Genomic DNA, 24214 nt, shown 5'->3' with positions numbered 1-24214 from the left:
GGTATCCCCCTCCGAGGGGGCGTGCACTTGCGCCAGGTTTGCTTCAGTGCTTTCACTCGCTTGAGTATTTTTGCGGAGATATACTGGTGTAATGAAAGGGAACCTGCACATTTCACATCCAAATTGCTTCACAGTCTATGAATTATTTTTGAATTGTAGTCGCTGTTGTAATGTAAGAAACATGGCAGCCAATTTGTGCACAGTAAGGTCCCAGAAACAGCAATGTGATAATGACCAGATAATCTATTTTAATGGTGTTAGTTAAGGGATAAATACTAGCCAGGACACTGGGGCGAACTCCCCTGCTCTTCCAATAGTGCCCTGGGGTCAGGCAGACCGGGCCTCGATTTAACGTCTCAGCTAAAAGACGGCACCTCCCAAAATGCAGCACTCCCTCAGCATTGCACCGAGGGGTCGGCCTCATGCTCAGTCCTGGAGTGGGACTTGATTCCTCGATCTTCTGACTCTGGTCACTGTCAGTCTGGACTGAGACTAAAAATGATTAAAGAGGAGTTTCTGCCGGCCTCAGAGTAGCAATATCTGAAAATGATGATTGGTAGCTGTAGTGTGTGAGGGTGAAAGGTCAGTGGCTGGGAAATGTGCTGAGATTTACCCCAGTGTTATTACACTGCTGCCCTTGGAGCCACACCTTGCTTTCAGACTAGCGTCACCTACTGTTTGGTTGCAATGAGTATCTCGGTGTTTAGACTGTGCTATAATATTAAAGCCGTGGCTGATCGAGCTTCTGTCACAGAGCCGGCTGAGCACTCGAGCTGGGAGTGCACCGGTTTCCCAGTGAGAAAGTGGCTTTTGGAGAAGGGACTGTTGTATTACTCGCCTGGGATTTCTTAAGAGGACGTTGTTCAGGCTGAAGTTAAACTTGGCTGCTGAAACCCAAACCTTTAATCCGACCCCTGACCACCGACTCTGCAGCCAGGTGACTGATGTCATTCCAAATACTGCAAACCAGCTGTGGTGTTCAGCTGGGGAAGGACACATGCACAGTCTGTGCGCTGTAATCTGAGTCAGCTGAGCCCAGCCCTGATTTAACTCTGCACTCATTGTCTTGTTCAGGGACTCCTTGGTGTCTTGCCAAATGAAGGCCCAGCTCTGAATGTATGTTCGTCTGAATAATAGAATACTTGATTTGTACAAATCTATTGCATTAGCACCCTCCCAGAATAGGAATTAGTTTCCACAAGAGGTGTAATTCACACCAGCACGTCACGATTTCCTCTTAAATTGCTTTCTTCGAAATCTGTGATTCCAGGAACGGCAATCCGCTAAGGAAGGACTGCCACTGTTATATCTCAACGACCATTCACCTAGAGGTTCAGTATATTAGTGCAGTCAGGCAACTGAACCTGGCATTAAACCAGTGAGGGGGTGGGGAGAGAAGGAATCATACAGCACAGAAGGTGGCTATTCAGTCCACCCTACCTGTTCTGGCTCTTTGAAAGAGCTATCCAATTAGTCCCACTCCCCTGCTCTTTCCCCATTGTCCTGCAAATTTTTCTTTTTCAGCATATATCCAATTCGCTTCTGAAAATGATTATTGAATCTGCTTCCACCACCCTTGTAGGCAGTGCATTCCAGATTATAACAAATCACTGTGTTTATAAAAAAAAATCTCATCATCTTCACCCCTTTTGCCAATTATCTTGAATCTGTGTCCTTTGGTTACCGACCCTCCTGCCAGTGGAAACAGTTTCTCCCTATTTCTCCCTATTCAAAGCGCCTTATAATTTTGAACACCGAAGGAGAATTTTCTTCATTCTCTCTGACTCATCCTGACACAAATCTCCTCTCAGCCTTGCTGTTCATTTGAGCCAAGGTTTATGTAACAATTCAAATGTAGGTCAGTTTGATTGTTGTGAGGTACTGCCTGAGTAGCAGGCCTCCCTCTGGGTTTAACACTCTGAACTGCTCACCCCTGCCTGGCTTTCCTGTGGTCTGTTCACACTCTGTTTAGCGCTGGTGCAAAGTGGAAACTGCTCTGCATCGGTGGTAACCTTGGAGTATGAATCGAGTGAATCGACCCGAGCAAGTTTCTATGTTGAGCGAGACTCCTCTTGCTTCGTTCCAGAGAGTCTGTCCCCGACACCAGGTTGACGCTGCGCCTTGTGATGTTTTTAAATACAAATGCAAGTTGTTGCATGTAAGAAAGGCCTCTCGTGCCCTCAATGTCCCAAAGTGCTTCACAACCGTATAGAGTGAAGTATAGTCCCTGTTGTAAGGTAGGGAAACACAGCAGCCAATTTATACACAGAATTGAGATAAATGATTAGCTAATCTAGTTACTTTTAATGATGAATGTTGGTCAGGTTACTGAGAACTCCTAGCTCACTTCGAATAGTGCCTTGGGATCTTTTACGCTCCCCTGAGAGGGCAGATGTTTAATGTCCCATCCGAAAGACAGTGCAACATTCCCTCAACCTAGATAATGTGCTCAAGTCTCTGGAGTGGGACTTGAACCCACGACCTCTGACCAAGGGGCATAAGTGCTACCCACTGAGCCCACTTGATACCTCTACTGTACAACTCTGTATAGTAACTGCAGCATTGATAAAAAGCAGAATGCTTTGTGCCAACACTACAGTTGTAGAGTAAATGCACCCTGGAGCATCTGTGTAAATGGTGACTCAAGATGTCTGTTAGTGACATTGCATAAACAGTCCCATACTAATTCCCATTGCTGTATGGGACTAATCTTGTGAAATGTGTCCCATTATGCCTGGTTGTCTGTATCTGGCTGGACATCGGGACTGGATTGAACGTGGCAGTACAGTACCCAGCCCAGACACGGGCTGGGTAACCTGCCTGAAGCTTATTGCTTGTATTGTAGCCCAAAAACAGCTCTAGTATTCTGTTAAACTGGTGGCTGCACAAATTAAAAAAGTGTTCTGCCCTTTGGACCTGTTGTGAGTTGCAATTGCTTCTCTTGTAGCTTTTCATTTCGAGTCCAGGCCTGCCCCATGCTCAGTACTCCGTCTGATTTTAGACACCGCCAGCCAGCTTCCTGACCACTTCATTTCAATTTTTTAATAATCTCTATTTCGAGTAGTAACACACTGATTTTATTTAAGCCTTTTAATTTTATTTTTGGTAACCTGTTTGTGGTGTGTGGACACAAGCTGCAGTCGGCAGTATTGAGATCTGTTAATTGCAGGTCCCTCCTTTTCTGCACTGGAAGTGTTCATGGCAATTGATACTCGTGGTTTAGCAATATTTTCTGACCAGGATTGCACTGAATAAAATGTGTTAAGTGTGAATCATTATCTCTCTACATCTGTGTACAATCTAGTAGTGAACATTTATGTATAGTTAGGATTAAATAGTGACCCATGGATACCCAGTTAGTAATGAGGGATAAGTTTAGGAGTTGGTGACAAGGTTTTATGATTTCGTGGTGCGGTTGAATGGTTTGTGAAGCAAGGGCAAACAACCTCTTGCAGACCAGATTTGGTACTCGTACTTTCAAAGTTCTACTGATTCTACTTGGGTCAGATATCGTCAGCGAAACTCGGTTGTTTGCCCGAGGGGAAGCATTCTCTTGGTTAAATTTTGTTGCCATGATAGGGGTTGGGTCAGAAGCCAAAACACTTTGGTTGGGCTCCACCCTCCATTGCATTCACCAGTGCCTTCACTCAGCTAAATATAACCACTTCTTAACCACCAGTTCGAGCACTGATGGATGCTGTTTATCACCTGAATGTGCCCAACTATGCACATCTCATCGCCTTTAGTTGCCTTTCCTGAAAGGAATGCCAAGTATTTGCCTGTATGACTAAAGCAGCTGGGGTGGTTAAGCTGCCAGTTTCTGTCTTGAATTGGCATTCCACCTATTTGTTCTGGCCTTGGTTCATGGATGCAATGGTGTCATAGTGGGTACAGCACAGGAGGCGGCCATTCGGCCCATCGTGCCTGTGCCAGCTCTTTGAAAGAGCTATACAATTAGTCCAAGGATGACCAAGAAATTGATAGAGCGAGAAAATTGAATGAGAATAAACTAGCAAGAAATATATAAACTACTTGTAAGAGCTTCTATAAGTATGTAAGATGGAAGAGATTAGCGAAAGTATATGTTGGTCCCGCAGAGACAGGAGAAATTATAATGTGGAATAAGGAAATGGCAGAGATGGTAAACAAATATTTTATATCTGTCTTTACAGTGGCAGACACAAAAAAAGTGTGGAACCAAGGGTCTAATGAGAGTGAGGAACTTTTATTAATATTGGTAAAGAAAAAGTACTGGAGAAATTAATGGGACTAAAAGCTGACCAATCCCCTCGACCTGATGGCCTACATCCTAGGGTTTTCAGAGGTGGCTGCCGAGATAGTGAATGCATTGGTTTTGATCTTCCAGAATTTCCTAGATTCTAGAACGGTCCCCATGTATTGGAAGGTAGCAAATGTAACCCTGCTATTCAAGAAAGGAGGGAGAGAAAACCTGGAACTACAGGCCAGTTAGCCCGCCATCAATCATTGGGAAAATGCTGGAATCTGTTTTTAAGGATGTAGTAACAGGGTACTTAGAAAATCATAATATGATTAACAGAGTCAACATGGATTTATGAAAGGGAAATCGTGTTTGACAAATTTATTAGAATTTTTTGAGTATGTAACTAGCAGGGTAGATAAGGGGGAACCAGTGGATGTAGTATATTTAGATTTTCAAAAGGCATTCAATAAGGTGACACACACACATACACACACACACACACACACACACACACACACACACACGAGAGGTTGTTGCACAAGATTAAGGCTCATGAGATTGGCGGTAATATATTACCATGAATGGAGGATTGGTTAACGGCAGAAAACAGTAGGAATAAATGGGTCATTTTGGGGTTGGCAGGCTGTAACTAGTGCTTGGGCCTCAGCTGTTTACAAACTACATTAATGACTTATCCAAGTTTTCTGACTATACAAAGCTAGGTGGGGAAGTAAGCTGTGAGAAGGACACAGAGTCTGCAAACAGATATAGACAGGTTAAGTGAATGGGCCAAAAGGTGGTAGATGGAGTATACTGTGGGAAATGTAAAGTTATCCACTTTGGTAGGAAGAATAGAAAAACAGAATTTTTTTTAAAAGGTGAGACTGAAACGTTGGTATTCAGAGGGATTTGGTGTCCTTGTGCATGAATCACAGAGTGTTACATGGAAGTACAGCAAGCAATTAGGAAGGCAAATGGCATGTTAGCCTTTATTGCAAGGGGGTTGGAGTACAAGAGAAAGGAGGTCTTGCTGCAATTCTATAGGACTCTGGTGAGACCACACCTGGAGTACTGTGTACAGTTTTGGTCTCCTTACCTAAGGAAGGATATACTTGCCTTAGTGGGGGTGCGACGAAGGTTCACTGGATTGATTCTTGGATGAGAGGTTTGTCCTATGAAGAGATTGAGTAGAATGGGCCTATTATTCTCTGGAGTTTAGAAGAATGAGGTGATCTCATTGAAACGTATAAAATTCTGAGGGGGCTTAACAGGGTAGATGCTGAGAGGCTGTTTCCCCGGCTAGAGAGTCTAGAACTAGGGGGCATAGTTGCAGGATAAGGGGCTGGCCATTTAAGACTGAGATGAGGAATTTCTTCACTCAGAAGGTTGTGAATCTTTGGAATTCTCTACCCCAGAGGCTGTGGATGCTCAGTCGTTGAGTATATTCAAGACAGATCGATAGATTTTTGGATACTATGGGGATCAGGTGGGAAAGTGGAGTTGAGGTCAAAGATTAACCATGATGTTGTTGAATTAACCACATGTGGCACAGCACTCTAGCAGCCACCTTGCATCTGGGTCCCACCTGCTCGTGTGAAATAATTCCGTGGGGTGGGGGGGGGAGGTGTGGAGTGGTGGTGAGGCGTGATGCCATTGCAGCTAGTGGGAGGTAACAAACTGTGAATTTTTTTTAAGACCTTTTTAAATGAAATTGTGTATCTCATAAATTTTGAAGTTATGTCCAAACAGCAGTCACTGCCACAGCAATGCTCGTCCTTTCACTCACTGCCCATGACAGGTGCCTCGAATTTGTTTTGGGTACGTGTGTTTGCAGTGTGTTGCAATCATACCATCTGCCCTTGTCTGAGCTGCAGCATTGAGGACACCCACACCTAGTGCTGGCTCCACCGCTCCCCGTGCATCACAAGCTAGAGGCAGCGTTGCACGTCCACTGGGATACATGGGCAATGAATGGCCACCATCCCTACCTGTACCATCTCGCAGCAGTGACCAGCTTCACACTTCCGGGAGGAAGCACTGGAACATGCCGTGTGGTTGATAGTGAGGAGGAAAGCTGTGGACTGCAGGAAAAGTGGCAAATGGAATTCAATCCGGAGAAGTGTGAGGTAATGCATTTGGGGAGAGCAAACAAGACAAGGGGCTACACAATAAATGGGAGGATACTGAGAGGTGTAGAAGAACAGAGGGACCTTAGATTGCATGCCCGCGGTTAAGAAGGCATACGGGATACTTTCCTTTTGTTAGCCGAGGCATAGCATATAGGAGCAGGGAGGTTATGCCGGAACTGTATAAAACACTAGTTAGGCCACAGCTTGAGTACTGTGTACAGTTCTGGTCACCACATTACAGGAAAGATGTAATTGCACTAGGGAGGGTGCAGAGGAGATTTACAAGGATGTTGCCAGGACTGGAGAATTTTAGCTATGAGGAAAGATTGGATAGGCTGGGGTTGTTCTCCTTGGAACAGAGGAGGCTGAGGGGAGATTTAATTGAGGTTTATAAAATTATGACTGAATTAGATAGAGTGGATAGGGAGGACCTATTTCCTTTAGCAGAGGGGTCAATAACCAGGGGGCATAGATTTAAAGTGATTCGTAGAAGGATTAGAGGGGAGCTGAGGAGAAATTCTTTGACCCAGAGGGTAGTGGGGGTCTGGAACTCACTTCCTGAAAGGGTGGTAGAGGCAGAAACCCTCAACTCATTTATATATTTTTTTAAAAGTACCTGGATGTGCTTCTGAAGTGCCGTGTCCTACAAGGCTACGGACCAAGTGCTGGAAAGTGGGATTAGGCTGGATGGCTTTTTCGGCTGGCATGGATATGATGGGCCGAATGGCTGCCTTCTGTGCCGTTAATTTCTATGATGCTGCCTTTTTCCTCTCTAAATGAAGCCTGGTTACCCAATCACTGGTTGAATGTTGGCTGGAATGTCTTAACTTGTCCCAGTCGATGTACATTGGAAGCCTGAAGCCTGAGACCTGTGACCCTGAAAGTAGTTCAGGTATTGATGGAAAGCCTGTAGCAGTGTTGGGGAGCGTTTATGCTGCACGCCGGGAACTCAAAACGCGTGTCAGACGACAGTCTCATCCCTCGGAGTTTAAATGCGATCAGTTGTCGCCCAATTTGTATTGGTAATTTTACACGCACGTCCAAACACCCATTTCACATGGACACACAACTAGTTGCAGCCTTGGGAACTGTGCGGTGTAAAGGTCCTCCTGTTGACCAATAATGTATAGTGGTGGACTTAAACTGGCTGTTTGTAGGTGTCTACGTGTGACTGAGTCTCTGTGACTTGCTGCTCTATTACCCCAGCTCTCCAAATGCTGTTGACTGTTTGTTTGTGGCCATTTTCTCCAGAGCTAATGGTGCTGTTTTCAACTATTTCTCCCCTGGGGTGAATGGAATAGTCTGGGCTTTAGACACCTTCAGTGCTGCTCAGTCTATCCCATTAACAGCTGACTGATTCTGTTCCTTGCACATATGCATTGATGTCACCTTTCCATTTCTTCCACATCCCTAGGAAATCTGGCATATTAGTCTGTTCAGCATTCCTGGTTATTGTTACTTACCCTTGGTGGGTAGTTGTGCTCTGAACAGGTGCCTCGCTCTGTTTCTGACCCTTCCTCCTGATAACTGAACTAGCCCAGTGATTCTGATGGCAGTTCCCGGAGTTCCCTATAATTGGAACTTGTGTTGGCTTGCTCTGATTTCAGATCCTATCTAATCTGCAGCTCACTCTTTTGAAATGAAGAGGAGTTTAAAAACTCCTGGAAAATAGGAGATTTTAAACTGGTTTTCATTTTATTGTTAAACTGCACCTGTTCTGATGGGTGCAAAAAATAAAATCCCGGCAGGGAGAGCAAGGATAAGATGCAGGCAGCTCTGTGGGGTAGGACCTAGATAGGAGCAGCAGATGGGTAAGACCTGTTCTTAGATTGCTCTCAGCCCCTCGTGCCACACAGCCCCAGAAAAGCTGAGTGTGGAAACGAGGCTGGTCAGTGATTCTGAAGGCACATGACTGTTTACAGTGCAGCATATTAGAAACAAGGAGCAGAGAGAACTCGACAGTGCAATATGTGAGCACCCAGTTTACAATCTCAAGGTCCTGAAGTGGGATCGGTTCTATGTGAGCATAATAACTTGCAAAGTATTTTGGTTTCTATTTGAAGGGGTCACTTTCCCAGGATGGTTTTGACTGACTGCTCAGTGACAGCAGTCAGCTCCGTGAACACTGCCCTGTTTAAAGGGCAAAACACTGGCGATCTCAAACAAATACTTAGAAAGCTGGAAACACACAGCAGATCAGTGAATGTCCAGAACTCTGGTGAACCTGACCATTCTGTCCCCAGGTGCTGACTGAGCTTTGTGTCCAGCCTTTACTCTTCATTTATTGGCTCTGCCATTGAGTCTTGCTTAACGTCAGCCTCGATCTCCAGTGACTGTAACTCCCTACACTGGGAATGAGTGACCGGCTCTCCATATAATCTAAACTCCACAGAAACCTGACACCTCAATCTTTTTAATACCTGGTCAATTTCTCACTGTTAAGCTGCGAGTGTGTCTGTTAGCTGCTCAGTATAGTTGTGAGGTCATGCTGAATAAAGCTCGAGTAATCAAGGCTTCCTCACCTGATGTGTACTCTCCTGTGTGAGTCACTGCACAGCAGAAATCCTGGATGATCTTTTTATATCACCCCCACCCCCGGCATGAGTGTTGAGGCCAAACGTAACACCATTAATGATCCGTTAACTTGGCACAGATCAGCAATTGTATCTGGAATCTTCCTGATCTGTGTGGCTCAGCTCCTCATTACCATAACCACCCAAGACATCAGGAGAGGCCTGATTGTTCTAATTGGATATGTATTTGAAGGTGAGACTAATTGTACACAATCTCCAGTGCTTACCGTGGAGGGGGCAATCATAGTGGGTACAGCACAGGAGGAGGCCATTGGCCCATCATGCCTGCGCCAGATCTTTGAAAGAGCTCTCCAGTTAGTTCCGTTCCCCTGCTCTTTCCCCATAGCCCTGTAAATTTCTCCTTTTCAAGTATTTATCCATATCTCCTTTGACAGTTACCATTGAATCTGCTTCTACCACCCTTTCCAATTCCAGATGATAACTCGCTGTGCTTAAAAAAAAAAAGTGATTCCTTGTGTCACCTTTGGCTCTTTTGCCAATCACCGTAAATCTGTCTCCACTGGTTACTGACCCTTCTGCCACTAAAAACAGGTTCTCCTTACTTACTCTGTCAAAACTGTTCATGATTTTGAACGTCTCCATCAAATCTCCCCTTAGTCGTCTTTGTTCTAAGGAGAACAACCCCAGCTTCTGAAGTCCCTCATCCCTGGAATCATTCTCGTAAATCTCTTCTGCACCCTCTGTAGAATTGCACTCATGAAGTCAGGGCCAAGTGCTGTCTTCAGGGGGAAGCAGGATCAGAGGGACGTAAATAATTGGACCAGGGTGCACAGATTTTGAAGTTATATGGTCTGTCCTTTTGTATATATTTCAGTTATAAATTCCTATGCCCTGTGTCCACATTTATAATGGTAACAGCCTATGTAAACTTGTCATGCTATAATTATACCCTTCCCCCACTGGAGATAATGCCACATCAACATGTATTTATATAGTGCCTTTTAATATAGTAAAATATTCCAAGCCCCTTCACGGGAGCATAATCGCGCAAAGATGATATTAGGAAGGGTACTAAAAGCTTGGTCAAAACGGTGGGTTTTAAGGAGGGTCTTGAGCGGGAGATGGAACAGTTTAGGGAGGAAATTTCCAGAGAGGATGAAGGCACAGCTGCCAATGGTGGGGTGAAGTTAGTGGGGGATACATGAGGACAGTGTCGGGAACGCAAAGTTCAGAGGGTTGTAAAACAGGAGGCGGTTACAGAGATGGAGGGGTTTAAACATGAGGATGAGAATTTTAAATTTGAGATGTTGGGGGAAATCAGGAGCCAATGTAGGTCAGAGAATACAGGGGTGATGGGTGAGCATGATAGGATATGGGCAGCAGAGTTTTTATGAGCTGAAGTTTCCGGAGGGTGGAAGTTGGGAGGCCAGCCAGGAGAGCATTGGAATAGTCAAGTCTGGAGTTGACCAAGGCATGGTTGAGGGTTTCAGCAGATGGGCTGAGGCGAGTGATGTTAGAGGTGGAAATAGGTGGACTTGGTGATGGGAGAGGACATGGGGTCAGACTCTCAGCTCAAGGTCAAATAGGATGCCGAGGTTGTTCATACTGCAGCTCTTTGGAGTAATCTGCCAGACGAAGTAATAGAAATAAACACTAGATCATTGAAAATACAATGAGTTGCCATAATGGGAGGGACAGGGTATGAGAGGGTTGTGACCCGGTGGGAGGGATGGGGGATGAGGGTTGGGACCCGGTGGGAGGGACGGGGGATGAGAGAGGGTTGGGACCCGGTGGGAGGGATGGGGGATGCGAGGGTTGGGACCCGGTGGGAGGGATGGGGGATGCGAGGGTTGGGACCCGGTGGGAGGGATGGGGTATGAGAGGGTTGGGACCCGGTGGGAGGGCCGGGGGATGAGAGGGTTGGGACCCGGTGGGAGGGATGGGATATGAGAGGGTTGGGACCCGGTGGGAGGGACTGGGGATGCGAGGGTTGGGACCCGGTGGGAGGGATGGGGTATGAGAGGGTTGGGACCCGGTGGGAGGGCCGGGGGATGAGGGGGTTGGGACCCGGTGGGAGGGCCGGGGGATGAGAGGGTTGGGACCCGGTGGGAGGGATGGGATATGAGAGGGTTGGGACCCGGTGGGAGGGACGGGGTATGAGAGAGGGTTGGGACCCGGTGGGAGGGCCGGGGGATGAGAGGGTTGGGACCCGGTGGGAGGGCCGGGGGATGAGAGGGTTGGGACCCGGTGGGAGGGACTGGGGATGCGAGGGTTGGGACCCGGTGGGAGGGACGGGATATGAGAGGGTTGGGACCCGGTGGGAGGGACGGGGTATGAGAGAGGGTTGGGACCCGGTGGGAGGGCCGGGGGATGCGAGGGTTGGGACCCGGTGGGAGGGCTGGGGGATGTGAGGGTTGGGACCCGGTGGGAGGGACTGGGGATGCGAGGGTTGGGACCCGGTGGGAGGGACGGGGTATGAGAGGGCTGGGACCCGGTGGGAGGGCCGGGGGATGCGAGGGTTGGGACCCGGTGGGAGGGACTGGGGATGCGAGGGTTGGGACCCGGTGGGAGGGACTGGGGATGCGAGGGTTGGGACCCGGTGGGAGGGACGGGGGATGCGAGGGTTGGGACCCGGTGGGAGGGACTGGGGATGCGAGGGTTGGGACCCGGTGGGAGGGACGGGGGATGCGAGGGTTGGGACCCGGTGGGAGGGACGGGGGATGCGAGGGTTGGGACCCGGTGGGAGGGACTGGGGATGCGAGGGTTGGGACCCGGTGGGAGGGACGGGGGATGCGAGGGTTGGGACCCGGTGGGAGGGACGGGGGATGCGAGGGTTGGGACCCGGTGGGAGGGACTGGGGATGTGAGGGTTGGGACCCGGTGGGAGGGACTGGGGATGCGAGGGTTGGGACCCGGTGGGAGGGCCGGGGGATGCGAGGGTTGGGACCCGGTGGGAGGGACTGGGGATGCGAGGGTTGGGACCCGGTGGGAGGGACGGGGGATGCGAGGGTTGGGACCCGGTGGGAGGGACGGGGGATGCGAGGGTTGGGACCCGGTGGGAGGGACGGGGGATGCGAGGGTTGGGACCCGGTGGGAGGGCCGGGGGATGCGAGGGTTGGGACCCGGTGGGAGGGACTGGGGATGCGAGGGTTGGGACCCGGTGGGAGGGACTGGGGATGCGAGGGTTGGGACCCGGTGGGAGGGCCGGGGGATGCGAGGGTTGGGACCCGGTGGGAGGGACTGGGGATGCGAGGGTTGGGACCCGGTGGGAGGGACGGGGGATGCGAGGGTTGGGACCCGGTGGGAGGGACGGGGGATGCGAGGGTTGGGACCCGGTGGGAGGGACGGGGGATGAGGGGGTTGGGACCCGGTGGGAGGGACTGGGGATGAGGGGGTTGGGACCCGGTGGGAGGGACTGGGGATGAGAGGGTTGGGACCCGGTTGGAGGGACTGGGGATGAGAGGGTTGGGACCCGGTGGGAGGGCCGGGGGATGCGAGGGTTGGGTTCTGATTGTTCTCGCTCCTGACTTGTATTTATTATGGGAGGGTGGGGGGGATGGTGAGATTGTTCCTTGTTTGCATGGAGATGTTAAATACGGCAACTTCACCTTTTCCAATGTCCTGAGAAGTGCAGCAAAGGATTATTGTCGCCCTATTTTGGCATTGGTTGGTTGTGGGCGTTGTGGTGCTGGGACTTTTTGGTACAGGTGGAGGTGATGGGGAAACATTCCTGCTATTCCCATAAAAGTGCCTTGAATGTGTGCTTGTGGAGAGCTTTTGAATGATGAATGTGCAAAAGGTGTCCCTGAAATCATAGAATCTTATGTTACAAAAGAGGCGGCGGCCATTGGGCCAGTGCTGGTGTTAGCTTTTCAACTGGAGATATCTATTGTAATCCCATTTTCCTGCCTTTTCCCCCTTATCCTTTATTATTCAAATACTTATCCAATTCCCTTTTAAATGATCTAGTCTCTGCCTGAATAAGCAATTGTAGTAAAGGGTTCCATCTTCTAATAACCCGCTATGTAAACATTCTAACTTCCTCCTTAGTTCTTGAGTTATGCCCCCTTGTTACAGTTTTCCAACCAGTGGAAACGATCTCACTGATTCAAATCTTAAATATTGAAACCTTTTGTCAGCTTGGCTCAGTGGTCATACTCCTGAAGGACGTGGGTTCACATCCCGCCTCCGGATTTCACCGCATAAAGAGGGCTGACATTGTGCAGTACTGAGGTGCCATCTATTGGATAAGGTGTTGTGGTGTGTGTAAAAGATCCGATGGCATTATTTGAAGAGGAGCAGGGAGTACTCCTTCTGTCCTGATCAATGACCCTCAACCAACATCAGCAGAAACAGATTAACTGGTCAAACGTACTCTCACAGAAACAAACACACTCGTGGACGCTCAGTAGGACTTTTTGTGCAAAAGTCAGCCAAGGCTAGACTTTTCTATTAATTCCTGTGCGTTTATAAAACAAAACCTTTGCTATTTCCCTCCCACACACTCCCTTATCATTCCTAATATGCCTTTTTGCTTCTCTTCTATTATCTATTATAAGTTGCAGTTTTCTTCTGTATCAAATGCTTTTTATAAATCTAATCTTTGCCACTGATGCCCCCTCCTCCACCCCCCCCCCCCTTCCTTTGCTCCCAGTCAAAATGTGCGTGATCTGTATCATCATAAGACCATAAGAAATAGGAGCAGGAGCAGGCCATCCGGCCACTCGAGCCTGCTTTGCCATTCAACAAGATCATGGCTGATCTTCAACCTCAGTACCATTTTCCTGCACTATCCCCATATCCCTTGATGCCTTTAATATCTAGAATGTACTGAATGACTGGAATTCTCTACCCCAGAGGGCTGTGGAGGCTCAAAGATTCACCACCTTCTGAGTGAAGAAATTTCTCCTCATCTCAGTCCTAAATGGCTGACCCATCTTGTTTCCACTGCTTGTTCTTCATTTTTCCAAGCATTGAATCTGGTCCCCTTTCACCCCACTGAAGTTAGCTGATATCCAGTCCAATGCCATCATCTTGGATTCCTCTTTATCTTCAATGTGACCCGAATTAGGTACTGGTTCTCCATGCTTCAGGCCACTTATCCCGCACTGTTACCGAGACCAGATCTACCTCTGCATTCTTCCTTGTTCAGCTTACAATGTATTTATTAAGGAAACAGTCCCAGATGTATTTGAGGAACCCCTGTAAAACCTTACTAAGACTTACTGTGTGCAGTTTTGGGCTCCACATTGAAGGATGCTGAAGCTGTGAGAGGGGCTACAGCACCTGTTCACCAGGATGCTGCCTGGTATAAAGAAATAAAAATACAAAGGAAACCCAGAAGATTATGGGGTGATTTGATAGAGGTGTTAAAAATTACGAAGAGGCAGGACAGGTTAGATAGAAACAGACTGATTCAGTGGATGAGTCTAGAACGAGGGGCATAAATATCAGATTAAATGTTGAGATTTAGGACAGAGAACAGGAGAAACTTTTTCTCTGGGGGGTTGGGTGGAATGCATTACCGGAATTAGTGATTGAAACGGGGCCATGTCAACATTTCAGAATAAGTTAGATAGGTGGTTAAAGGAAAGTGGGTGATAAAGGGATATGGGACAGACCGGGCACATGGGGTGAGGATGCTGCTCATGTGACAGGCCTGAATGGCCTGTTTCCATTTTGTAATTTTTATGTAGCTCCTCATTCTGACAGCAAGCTTTTGTCTTATCCCAGTCTATCTTGGGATAGTTGAAGTTCTCCATAATTAAAGCTCTGTTACCACTGCATGTTGAGATGCCTGGTGGACAGGTAACAGGACTAGTTCTAGTACGATGCCCTCTCTTCTGGCTCTTTAATGTGTACATGTAGATTATGTATGTAACTGAACAGTGAGCTGGAAAATCAGATCAATCAATACCTCAGGTGGTGGGTTTCAGAGTTGTCTGTGGGGTCCTTTGGAGTTATTGGTGCTGGCTGCAAATATTGGCACACTCCTGGGCAAACGATGTCTTAAGTTTCTGTAAGACTGTTGGCTATCCAAAGGGAAACTGGCGCCATTGGCCGAGAGCAGTGCGAGCCATGCGTTAGTGCATCAACAAATTTAGAAATTGCTTGATCTCAGGGACCACCTGGTGTCCAGTTTGAAAACCCATGATTTAAGGCACATTTATTTGGGCAGGTGCAGACATAGCGCAGAATTGTGACCGGCGTGTGCCCCTCTCCTCTTCTATCTACCAGAATATGAGTGGTCCCCATTCCAACAGTTGAATGGAGTCTGTTGGCTTTATATTGATGTGCTGTCAGTGGCAGGTGTACAGACTGCTGTTTCCAGTACATTAACAATATCAAACCATCGCTGGGTCAAAGGGACATGCGTTTTTATATATAAAACAGGTGGTGTGGGTTATCCTGCTCAAAGCTCACAGCCATCGATAACACAATCCCTGTAACACAAGGGTGGGGCCTTTTTATATTTGTGAATTATTTGCAATGTAACATTACACAATGTAAAATCATCACAACCCAAATCCTCCCATGATGCTGAGGTAATGAGCCATTTATAATGGCTCACTCCCCTGTGTTCTAAGCCGAATGTGCCTTGCAGAAACCCTGCTAATGGTAAGTTTTTCCCCCTGTCAGGACTTTATGCCATAGGGAGGGGAGGCAGCATTGTGGGTAGGGTGACCTCATTGCTGGCTCGCGGCTTTCTGCTACAGCTGCACTGCATGGATCCCTGGTGACTCCCGGCTCATCTGGAATTTTGACTACCCCCCCACCCCCCATAAATTCTTGTAGATTCCTGTCCCTTTTCTAAATGCTTTATTTATTTCCTGGGTAATTCTGGGTCAGTTGGTGGTAATCAAGCTGCTGGGCCCTAAGGGGTTGAAAGGGTTCAGAGATGGGTCAGCTAGGGATTAAGACAGTGAGTAGTTGAGTAATACAAACCAGAAAAGTCCCATGCTTAATTCCTGGTCTGAATTGGCTGTCCTCAGTTGGGGCAGTGGATGGATCCTACAATAGGCCTTGGCCCTGGACGAGGGAGGAGCTAATCTGGCTGGGTTGTCACTCCTGACCTCTAGCGACCCTGCTGGAAAGTGCATGTGTTTTAGCGATTGAGCAAGGATGGATTGGAGCTGAGTTGTGATGCCCCAGATTGTGCAGTATCCTGCTTGCACTCACTGTGCAGGCTTGTGTGAAGAATGACTATTTGCATCATCTGCTGGAGGGAAACTGGCAAATATGGTCCCAAATCCCAGGAAGAACAGGGCTTGCAGGAGAGGACAGAAACCTGGACGAGTAGAAAACAAAGAGTCGGGATAAAAGGGTCACTTTCAAAACGGCAATCTGTAACTAGTGGGGTGCCGCAGGGCTCAGTGCTGGGGCCTCAACTATTTACAATATATATCAATGACTGGGATGAAGGAACAGAGTGTCTTGTGGCCAAATTTGCTGATGGTACAAAATAGATGGAAAAGCAAGTTGTGATGAGGACACAAAGTGTCTGCAAAGGGATATTGACAGGTTAAGCGAATGGGCAAAAATTTGGGAGATGGAATATAATGTGGTAAAATGTGAAGTCATCCACTTTGGGAGGAAAAATGAAAAAGCAAAATATTATTTGAATGGAGAAATACTACAAAATGCTGCGGTACAGAGGGATCTGGGTGTCCTCGTGCATGAAATGCAAAAAGTCAACATACAGGTGCAGCAGGTAATCCGGAAGGCAAACGGGATATTGGCCTTTATTTCTAGGGGGATGGAGTATAAAAGCAGGGAAGTCATGCTCCAACTGTACAGGGTGCTGGTGAGACCACACCTGGAGTACTGCGTACAGTTCTGGTGCCCTTATTTAAGGAAGGACATACTTGCATTGGAGGCAGTTCAGAGAAGGTTCACTAGGTTGATTCTGGGTGTGGAAGGGTTGTCTTATGAGGAAAGATTGAACAGGTTGGGTCTATACTCATTGGAGTTTAGAAGAATGAGAGGAGATCTTATTGAAACATACAAGATTGTGAGGGGACTCGATAGGGTAGATACTGAGAGGATGTTACCCCTCATGGGGGAATCTAAAACTAGGGGGCATAGTCTCAGAATAAGGGGTCGCCCGTTTAAGACGGAAATGAGGAGGAATTTCTTCTCCCAGAGGGTCGTGAATATTTGGAATTCTTTACCCCAAAAAGATGTGGAGGCCGAGTCATTGAATACATTCAAGGCTGAGTTAGACAAATTTTTGATCAGCAAGGGAGTCAAAGGATATGGGGAAAGGGCGGGAAAGTGGAGTTGAGATTAAAAATCAGATCAGCCATGATCTCATTGAATGGCGGAGCAGGCTCGAGGGGCCGAATGGCCTACTCCTGCTCCTATCTCTTATGGCTTATGGCTTAAAAGCCCAGCTAACCTTGTCTGGAGGGTTTGTGCAGACACTCAGTGGCTCTCCGGATGGCTCTGCTGGTTAATGGCAGTGATCGGCTGATCCTCACAGACCAGGGGCCCCATGTTCACATTTCAAGAACGGTCATTTGGTCAGCACCTAGTGTTTGTGGAACCAGAGCCCAGCAGGAGTCAGCACCTTTTGGGAGGGGTCAGAGGAGGGGGTGGGGGAATAGTACATCCAGAAAACCAGTTCAGTAAATAACGAAATGATGTAGGTAGCGTTGGTAACGAGTTGTATTGTACATCAGATATCACAAGGGAGCTGTGCTGCGTTTGAAGTGTGCCTCTGTAAATACTGAGCTGGGTTAATTATTGTCAACTCTTAGAGTGCCAGCCAGCTGTATGTGATGTCACCTCAGCAGCCTCAGCTTTACAAAGAGCGTGTTGTTACAGAGGATCTGCTGTCTGGGCAGGGCATGGTGTAGCTGAGAGTACCCGTCACCAGCGGCAGGAGCACGGAGGGGCATCTCTGAGACTGTGAACTGACTATCCGTAATATTTTTCACTTGCAGGAACTGATCTACTGGCATTTGTGCTGAAGCTGCCTCCCCACCACTGAGCTGGAACAATGAAGAGATTCCGAAGACATGGCCATGAGTTGCACCGAGAGCGCATCAAACAGGACCTGTTCCAATTTAACAAGGTCGGTCGTCTTTCCCCACCTCTCCTGAATGTGCTGATCTTGCTGGGTCCAGTTTTGTGGGTTCTGGCAGATTTCTGGTACTTTGCCTAACTGGCTATTCTTCATGTGTGAGCCTAGCCTGTTGGCAGGCTATTAAACTGCAGGGAACATTGTAGCCAAGCCCAGTCCTGTTGTCCTATGTGTACTTCCAGCAGGTGTCGTGGGATAGCAATCGACAGACCGTTTCCTCTCCACCCCTAGCCCATGATTTTGTGCCCGTGGCACACAGGAGGAACTGATCGAGGTCTCCTGGCCTGTATCTCTCTGGTCCATTTGTCCGCAACACACTCTGGCAAACTCCAACGCCCCACTTTCTGTACCTTGTTCTGGGTTCAGTGACTTTCTCTAGTTTGGTCTGGAGAGAAAGAAGGAAAACATACATTTATATTGTGCCTTTATTGCAATGAATTGTTTAAGTGTCGTCACTGTTATGTAGGGAAATGAAAGTCTATTTGTGGACAGGAAGGTCCCACATCCCACAAATAGCAATGAGGTGAATGACCAGATCATCTGTTGTGGTGTTGGTTGAGAAATAAATATTGGCCAGGACACAAGGAGAACTTCAAATAATGCCATAAGATCCTTTTACGTCCACCTGAATAGGTCCAACATCTCATTCGAAAGACGCACCTCTGATAGCGCAGCACTCCCCTCAGTACTGAAGTGAAGTGTCATCCAAGATATGTTCAATGACATGGGGTGGGGCTTGAATCCATGCCACGAGTCCAAGACAAGTGAGTTGCCACTGAACCAAACTGAGGATTTCCCAGATTTCCTCTCCTCCACCCACCCTCTCCCCAATCATCTTCAGCTGCTTCATCAATGACCTTCCCTCCATCATAAGGTCAGAAATGGGGATGTTCGCTGATGACTGCACAGTGTTCAGTTCCATTCGCAACCCCTCAGATAATGAAGCAGTCCGAGCCTGCATGCAGCAAGACCTGGACAACATCCAGGCTTGGGCTGATAAGTGGCAAGTAACATTCGCGCCAGATAAGTGCCAGGCAATGACCATCTCCAACAAGAGAGAGTCTAACCACCTCCCCTTGACATTCAACGGCATTACCATCACCGAATCCCCCACCATCAACATCCTGGGGGTCACCATTGACCAGAAACTTAACTGGACCAGCCATATAAATACTGTGGCTACGAGAGCAGGTCAGAGGCTGGGTATTCTGCGGCGAGTGACTCACCTCCTGACTCCCCAAAGCCTTTCCACCATCTACAAGGCACAAGTCAGGAGTGTGATGGAATACTCTCCACTTGCCTGGATGAGTGCAGCTCCAACAACACTCAAGAAGCTCGACACCATCCAAGATAAAGCAGCCCGCTTGATTGGCACCCCATCCACCACCCTAAACATTCACTCCCTTCACCACCGGCGCACTGTGGCTGCAGTGTGCACCATCCACAGGATGCACTGCAGCAACTCGCCAAGGCTTCTTCGACAGCACCTCCCAAACCCGCGACCTCTACCACCTGGAAGGACAAGAGCAGCAGGCACATGGGAACAACACCACCTGCACGTTCCCCTCCAAGTCACACACCATCCCGACTTGGAAATATATCGCCGTTCCTTCATTGTCACTGGGTCAAAATCCTGGAACTCCCTTCCTAACAGCACTGTGGGAGAACCGTCACCACACGGACTGCAGCGGTTCAAGAAGGCGGCTCACCACCACCTTCTCGAGGGCAATTAGGGATGGGCAATAAATGCCGGCCTTGCCAGCGACGCCCACATCCCGTGAACGAATAAAAAAAACGCACATTGGTCTGTTTTTTGCCTCTCCCAGGAGATCACATGGTTTTGGGTGGGGTGGAGACAAGGTGTCAGCTGTGTGGGACAGATTGGATGGACCAAAGGGCCTTTTCCTCTCCGCCATTGTTTATATGGTGAGAAAAGGAAAAGACTAGGTACATCAGAATATTGCTTGCATCATAATTTAGCATACTACAGCATGAATGACCTAGCTAAGCTTAACTAGTCTAAAGTATTGCTTCTTTCATTTGGTCTACTTTTTAATAAATTTGTTTAACAATTACAGTTTAAGCTAGTCTAATGTAGTGTTAGCCTGCTGCCTTCTGAAGAGGAGGATCCTGTGACAGCGTGGGGTAAAAGCAGTAGCTGACTTAAATTGCAGAGGGTTCTCTGTTTCTGTTCTCTGAGCATATGGCAAATTTACCTGTATACGACACACTCGCTGGAGCAAAGGAGCTCGGCTATGGAAACAAGGTGAGCCATGAATAGCTAGGATGAGGAAACCCCAATAAAGTAACGTCGAGTATTCAAGCATACAAAATTGACAGGCCAGAAAAGACCAGCTGGTCCATCAAGTCTGCCCCACACCATGATAGCCAGACCATCATGACTAAACATTTCTTCCCACCCCTCCACCTCCCACACACCCCTGCAGCCATGTAATCTCCTGGGAAACGTAAAAAACAAAAAAAAACCCAGGGCCAGTAAGGGGGAAAATTCCTCTCCGACCCCCTCAGGCGATTGAGACCAGTCCAGGCGATCACATGGACCAAGTGTTATCTGTAAAGACACTTACATTCTTTGTGATGCGATCTCTGCCCCAGTCAGGAACTGGCCCAGTTCTTTCTTGAAGGCAGGCAGAGAGTCAGCACCCACCACACCAGCAATGTATTCCAAAGGCTCGTAATTCTCTGGGAATAGAAGAGCCGCCTAGCATCCAGTCTGTTCCTACTCTTAAATAGTTTAAACTCATGTCACCTGGTCCTCCCCAATCTGTTAGACTATTCCAGTTTATCAATAGGGACGCTTTCCAGCCCTTTAATTATTTTATAGACCTTTATCAGGTCACCTCTAATCTCCACTGCTCTAAAGTAAATAGACCATGGTCCTTGAGCCTGTTGGAGTCGCTGAGGTTCTTTAAGCTGGGTATCATTCTTGTCGCTCTCCTCTGGACCTTTTCCGAGGCCTCTATCACTCACCGTGGGAAGGGGAGCCAAAACTGGGCTCAGTACTCTAGATGCGGTTCGACCAGCGACCTGTATCGTGTCAAAGTGGTGTCTTTTGATTTATACTGAGTGGTTCTGTTAATTCAACCCAATACCTTGTTAGCTTTAGTTACAGTTTCTCTACATTGGTGATGAACCTTTAGTGATCTGTGCACAATAACACGAAGATCTTTTTCTCTCAACCTCGTTTAGTGTTGTTCCCTGCAAATGATGGGTGTATTCTGTGTTGGCCCTACTAACATGCGTAACACTACATTTATCTAAATTAAATGCCATTTGCCAATGTGTGGCCCACTTCCCGAGCGCATCTTAATTTTTTTTGATTTGATTACACTCCTCTACCGTCTTAACCCTTGCACAGGTTTTGGTCTCATCTGCAAACTTACCATGCTTCCAACACCACTGTCCAAATCATTAATAAAGACAGTGAAGAGTAGTGGGCCTAGGACCAATCCCTGGAGGACACCACGAGTAACATGTCTCCAGGCTGAACCACATCTGCTAACTATAACTTTTTAACTGTGGGATTGGAGCCAATTTCTAATTCAGCTGTTCAAATTTCTACTGATACCACAAGATTCTATCTTGTGATGTAATCTAGTCTGAGGTATCTTATCTAAGGCTTTCTGAAAGTCCAGGTAATGTCTACTGGATTACCACAAGATTCTATCTTGTGATGTAATCTAGTCTGAGGTATCTTATCTAAGGCTTTCTGAAAGTCCAGGTAATGTCTACTGGATTAGCCTCGTTCACTACCCTGGTGACTTGCTCAAAACTCTATCAAATTTGTTAAGCACAACCTATTTTTTTGGAAGCAGTGTTGTGAATTTCTAATGGCCCCTTCCATTGCCCATTGATCATAAAGGGCATCTCTTAGGATCCCTTCTAGCATCTTCTCAATAATTGATGTCAGGCTGATAAGAACATAAGAACATAAGAAATTGGAGCAGGAGTAGGCCAATCGGCCCCTCGAGCCTGCTCCGCCATTCAATAAGATCATGGCTGATCTGATCCCAACCACAAATCTAAAGAACACAAGAAGTCGGAGCAGGACCCGGCCACATAGCCCCTGGGCCCTCTCCGCCACCCACAGGGCATTGACCGATCCGAACTCAGCTTCATGTCCAATTTCCTGCCCGCTCCCCATAACCCCTAATTCCCTTTACTTCAAGGAAACTGTCTATTTCTGTTTTAAATTTATCTAATGATGTAGCTTCCACAGCTTCCTGGGGCAGCAAATTCCACAGACCGACCACCCTCTGAGTGAAGAAGTTTCTCCTCATCTCAGTTTTGAAAGAGCAGCCCCTTATTCTAAGATTATGCCCCCTAGTTCTAGTTTCACCCATCTTTGGGAACATCCTTACTGCATCCACCCGATCAAGACCCTTCACAATCTTATATGTTTCAATAAGATCGCCTCTCATTCTTCTGAACTCCAATGAGTAGAGTCCCAATCTACTCAACCTCTCCTCATATGTCCGCCCCCTCATCCCCGGGATTAACTGAGTGAATCTTCTTTGTACTGCCTCGAGAGCAAGTATGTCTTTTCTTAAGTATGGAGACCAAAACTGTATGCAGTATTCCAGGTGCGGTCTCACCAATACCTTATATAACTGCAGCAATACCTCCTTGTTTTTATATTCTATCCCCCTAGCAATAAAAGCCAACATTCCGTTGGCTTTCTTGATCACCTGCTGCACCTGCATACCAACTTTTTGATTTTCTTGCACTAGGACCCCCAGATCCCTTTGTACTGCAGTACTTTCCAGTCTCTCGCCATTAAGAAAATAACTTGCTCTCTGATTTTTCCTGCCAAAGTGCATAACCTCACATTTTCCAATATTATATTGCATCTGCCAAATCTCCGCCCACTCACCCAGCCTGTCTATATCCCCTTGCAGGTTTTTTATGTCCTCCTCACTCTCTACTTTCCCTCCCATCTTTGTATCATCTGCAAATTTTGATATGTTGCACTCGGTCCCCTCCTCCAAATCGTTAATATAGATTGTAAAGAGTTGGGGACCCAGCACCGACCCCTGCGGAACACCACTGGTTACTGGTTGCCAGTCCGAAAATGAACCATTTATCCCAACTCTCTGCTTCCTGTTCGATAACCAATCCTCCACCCATGCCAGAATATTACCCCCAATCCCGTGATTTTTTATCTTAAGTAATAATCTTTTATGTGGCACCTTGTCGAATGCCTTCTGGAAGTCTAAATACACTATGTCCACTGGTTCCCCTTTATCCACCCTATACGTTATATCCTCGAAGAACTCAAGCAAATTTGTCAGACATGACTTCCCCTTCATAAAGCCATGCTGACTTTGTCCTATTAAATTATGCTTATCTAAATGTTCCGTTACTGTCTCCTTAATAATAGACTCCAAAATTTTACCCACCACAGATGTTAAGCTAACTGGCCTATAATTTCCAGCCTTCTGCCTACTACCCTTTTTAAATAACGGTGTTACATTAGCAGTTTTCCAATCTGCCGGGACCTCTCCTGAGTCCAGGGAATTTTGGAAAACTATCACCAAAGCATCCACAATCCCTACTGCCACTTCCCTCAAGACCCTAGGATGGAAGCCATCAGGTCCAGGGGATTTATCCGCCTTGAGTCCCATTATTTTACTGAGTACCATCTCCTGAGTGATTTTAATCGTATTTAGCTCCTCCCCCCCGAGAGTCCCCTGTTTGTCCAGTGTTGGGATATTCTTAGTGTCCTCTACTGTAAAGACTGAAACAAAATATTTGTTCAGCATTTTTGCCATCTCCATGTTTCCCACCATTAATTTCCCGGTCTCATCCTCTAAGGGACCTATGTTTGCCTTAGCCACCCTTTTTCTTTTTATATAACTATAGAAACTCTTGCGATCTGTTTTTATATTTTTTGCTAATTTCTTTTCATAATCTAACTTCCCTTTCTTAATCAATCCTTTAGTTACTTTTTGCTGTCTTTTGAAGAATTCCCAATCTTCTATCCTCCCACTAAGTTTGGCTACCTTATATGTCCTTGTTTTTAGTCGGATACTATCCTTGATTTCTTTACTTAGCCACGGATGGCTGTCATTTCTTTTACACCCTTTTTTCCTCAGTGGAATATATTTATTTTGAAAGTTGTAAAATAACTCCCTAAATGAACACCACTGCTCATGTACCGTCTTACCCTTTAATCTATTTTCCCAGTCCACTTTAATCAATTCCGCTCTCATACCATCATAGTC

At 47.2% G+C, this 24214-nt stretch overlaps 1 protein-coding gene across 3 annotated transcripts in view; it reads left to right on the top strand.

Annotated features, from left to right (window-relative positions):
• llgl2 (LLGL scribble cell polarity complex component 2) overlaps positions 1-24214 on the top strand; it is a 132111-nt gene that overhangs the window by 22990 nt on the left and 84907 nt on the right. For all 3 annotated transcript variants that reach the window (XM_068004440.1, XM_068004439.1, XM_068004437.1), the window contains exon 2: positions 17830-17960. In XM_068004440.1, coding sequence (XP_067860541.1) covers positions 17905-17960 — 56 coding nt within the window. In that variant the 5' untranslated portion in view covers positions 17830-17904. The remainder of the gene's footprint in view (positions 1-17829; positions 17961-24214) is intronic.

This window comes from Heptranchias perlo, chromosome 23 (genome assembly GCF_035084215.1).
Source record: "Heptranchias perlo isolate sHepPer1 chromosome 23, sHepPer1.hap1, whole genome shotgun sequence".
NCBI lineage: Eukaryota > Metazoa > Chordata > Chondrichthyes > Hexanchiformes > Hexanchidae > Heptranchias > Heptranchias perlo.
Note: the sequence above shows the minus strand (reverse complement) of the source record. Positions and strands in the feature narration are given on the sequence as shown.